A 3,711-nucleotide genomic window follows, 5' to 3' on the forward strand; every position below is an offset into this window, starting at 1 on the left:
TCACTTCTACCACGTGTACGATGCTGCACATAATTTTTTATTTATTTTAGTTTATTTTAAATGTTTTTTGTATTGTTTTTTATACAATTCATTTTTTTATAGGAATATAATTTTTCTTTTATAACATTTTATATTATTTCCTTTTATTTTGCTTAATAAACTATTTTTTTGTATTTCCTTTTTTGCCATTTCAAATTTAAGTGATTTTAATTTTTAATTTTTTTTTAAGAGAACATTTTATTTTATAACATGCTTTATTTTAGTCTTTTAAACATTTTATTTTATAGCATTTATTATAATGTTTCATTTAATTTATATTATATTTTTCATTTAATTATATTTTTTTGTCCGATTTATTTTACACAATTTTATTTTCTTTTATTTCATTTTGTGAAATAATTTTTTTTTTTAATTAACTTTCGTTTTAACGTACTAGTTTTTTAATGTTTTGGTATTTATTGTGTTTTTTTTCTTGCTACTTCAAATTTAATTTACTTATATTTAATTCAGTTTCTTTTTCTTTTTCCTGTTTTATTTTATTACATACTTTATTCTCATGGTTAGTTTATTTTAGATTTTAGTTAAAATTCATTTTTTTATATTATTTTATTCATTTTATTTTGCTTCATTTATTTGTTTTATTTTATTTATTTATTATTTATATTGGTTTACTTTATTTTATAGTTTTTTCCATTGCATTCTATATAATTTTATTTCAAAGCTCTTTATATTATTTCATTTTACTTCATTTTGCTTAATTAATATTTTTTCTACATTTATTTTATTTTAACTACTAGTGTTTTAATGTTTCGGTATTTTTTGTTTCTTGCTTGCTACTTTACATTTAATTTAATTATATTTAATTCCTTTTTTTTACTTATTCATTACTTCATGCATCACTTAAAATTTCGTCTAGATATTTGTTGTTGTTTTTATTTTGTTCTATTTTATTTTATATCATTTATTTTATTTTTTTTTATTTACTTTATTTGTAACTAAATTTTGTATTTTTATTTTATATTATTTAGTTTAGTTTTTATATCTTTTTATTGGATTTTATTTTATTAATTTTTTATTTAATATATTCGTTCTTTTAATACTCGTTTTTTTTAATATATTTTTGTTTTAGTTTTTATTTTTATTTATTTTATATTTTGTATTGTTTTTTGGCATTCATTTTTTCATCTTACCGCATTTTATTTAATTTTCCCAATTCTATTCTACCTTAAATTTCATTTAGTGTATTCTTATTTAATTCCCTTTTATTTTTTTTTTAACAGTTTTATTTTGTTTTCTAACATTATTTCGTTTTATTTGACTTTGACCTTTTATTTATTTTTTTATTGTTTTGTACATTATTTTATTTTTTAATATTTTTTTTTTCACATACATTCTCTACGTTTAGTTTTTGTGAAACATGCACGCATACATGCAAACACGTAAATATATCTTTTTTGGTGCTTCAGCAACAATCTCTACTATAAAAAATATTGATTACCATCTACAACTTAATACATAATGTTTTTTCCCATTTACAAGGAAATTGCGTGTCCAACAGCCTCGACAATTCATCTGCGTTCGCTATAAAAATCAGCATAGCCTGACCAACACTTCAGTTATGAAATAAAATTAATTCGCGCGCCGTCAAAATGGATTATCGCTTGGGACTCGCGTTCATTTACCTACTTGTATTTGTACAGGTTATACAGTTGCAGGCTGAGCGCCGCGAGCCCAATGTGGAGTTGAATTCCTTTCAACCAATGTCCGAATATGATAATTCGTGGATAGCTTGGGATACTTTGCGTTTAAAGAAGATATCACGATCGCAATTGGGTCTTACAGGGGACGTGGAATGCAAACATAATTTGGGTAATGAACAAAAGGTAAGTAGTTTATATATGGCGGAAAGATTTATGGCAGAAAGAAATATATATTTGTACCTTTGTTTACTTTTTTACACAGATTGAATCGCAAATATACAAATACGATCGCGAAAGTAAACGACGTGGTCCGACAGTGTTTCAATTTCAAAAGCCCTTCTGCCAATTTGTAGAGGCCCTTAAGAGCACCTACGATGGTATGGTGAAATCGTCGAACTTACCGGAGGATTTTACATGTCCCTTCCCAAAGGTTTGTGCTTAAAATTATTTAAGGGGTCCCGCCGGTCTAGAGCTCGAAAATTTAGGGTATTTTCATGCATTTTTTTTTACATTACGAAAAAGTAAAAACGATATTTAAATTTGTAGGCTTTTTATTTAACTTCTTTTACATACAAAAATGGAATTATTTTATTTTAATTTTAAAAATTACGCTGAAGTTGACACTCCCAAAAATATTGGACCTGGACGGTGTTGTCCATTTTGGGTCTTCTATTTATCTGAAATACAAAAACCAAACAAATTATTAATCAGTATAACTGTAGCTATGTCCCGTACTAGAAAAAAGAAAAAAAAAATTTACGAAATGGCGAGGTTTTGAATTTGATACTTTAAAAATCGGGGGTTTTCAGTTTTTTAATAATAAAAAAACTAAATAATTGAAATAATAATATAATTGTAGTACGGGTGATGGCCATTGATGTTGTGAACAACATATTAAAATTTCAAACGATTCGGTTGAATAGTTCTTTTTTTTTGACAACTCCAGACCGAAAAAAGTAGTTTTGAGATAATTGAGTTTAAAGTTTTGAGAGTGGCCGTGTGACGAATCTGACGCTACCTACTAAAACGGCTGTAGAACCAAAAATACTGGGAATAACCTTCCAAAAATTTGATAGTATTTTCTTAAAAGCCTACGTAAAAAAAATCGATTTTTTGAATGTTCTAGACCACCGGGACCCCTTAAGGGTTTGTTGAAGAAACAGATAAGGTAAGAAGAAAGGAGTATGGGGAGATATAAAATGTTCAAATGATGGTTATTAGACTGCATTCTTTTTAGAAAGAGCTATAGATTGGTAATACCTATATGTCAGGAACCTCCTCAGATTTATGTACTCTACAGATTTATGTAATCTACCACAGTTTCAAAAATTTTAATTCGCTTACGCATTTTCATTTTTTATCACAGGGTACTTATACGTACAAAGACTATGTTTTGGAGACCGATTTTCTGGGGGACGATATACCAAGCGGCGATTATCTGATGACTTTCGTTTTGAAAAATGGCGAGAAAGCCGTCGGTGGTCTAGAAGCGGATCTTACAATTTCATATTAACAAAATGAGTACATGTTGTGAATATAGTACATATGTATATAAATATGTATATATATTTAGTATTAGTCAATATATAGCATATTTTTCTCTGCTGCTGAACGAATAAGTTAATAAATATATAAGCACGTTTTTTTAGTCTTATTTATTTACCAAAACACGGTAACATTTTAAGGACGATTGTTTGAGGGCGTGCACCTCCAGCGACCACTACCTTAATGAACAAGATATGAGCTATGTGAAGGTTCAATACGTTTTGCGATTTGATAAGAAAACACACAATTTTATGGTTTGAAGTACACTTTGTTATTATATATTTTATTATTCAGTGTAGTCTCCCGGGACATCAATACACTTATTTGAACGAAAGCCCAATTTATAAATTCAATCCCTGAAGTGAGAATCTGTAAGAGCTGCAAAATACGCTTCAACATCAGTTATGACCTCATCATTTGATGAAAAACGCTTTCCACGCATGAATATTTTTAGGTCTGGAAACAA

General features: G+C 27.3%; 1 protein-coding gene across 1 annotated transcript; it reads left to right on the plus strand.

Moving 5' to 3' along the window:
• Positions 1 to 1,603: 1,603 nt before the first annotated feature.
• Positions 1,604 to 3,334, plus strand: LOC128856714 (uncharacterized). The gene is made up of 3 exons (XM_054092028.1): positions 1,604 to 1,883; positions 1,963 to 2,130; positions 3,067 to 3,334. The coding sequence occupies exons 1-3, from the start codon at positions 1,650 to 1,652 to the stop codon at positions 3,211 to 3,213; spliced, it is 549 nt and encodes a 182-aa protein (XP_053948003.1). The 5' UTR covers positions 1,604 to 1,649; the 3' UTR covers positions 3,214 to 3,334.
• Positions 3,335 to 3,711: the final 377 nt, after the last annotated feature.

This window comes from Anastrepha ludens, chromosome 3 (assembly GCF_028408465.1).
Source record: "Anastrepha ludens isolate Willacy chromosome 3, idAnaLude1.1, whole genome shotgun sequence".
Taxonomy (NCBI): domain Eukaryota; kingdom Metazoa; phylum Arthropoda; class Insecta; order Diptera; family Tephritidae; genus Anastrepha; species Anastrepha ludens.

Coding starts and splice junctions, on each gene's coding strand:
- LOC128856714 (XM_054092028.1), top strand. CDS start 1,650: ATGGATTATCGCTTGGGACTCGCGTTCATTTACCTACTTGTATTTGTA. Junction 1,884..1,962: donor ATTTGGGTAATGAACAAAAG/GTAAGTAGTTTA, acceptor TTTTTTACACAG/ATTGAATCGCAAATATACAA. Junction 2,131..3,066: donor TTACATGTCCCTTCCCAAAG/GTTTGTGCTTAA, acceptor TTTTTATCACAG/GGTACTTATACGTACAAAGA.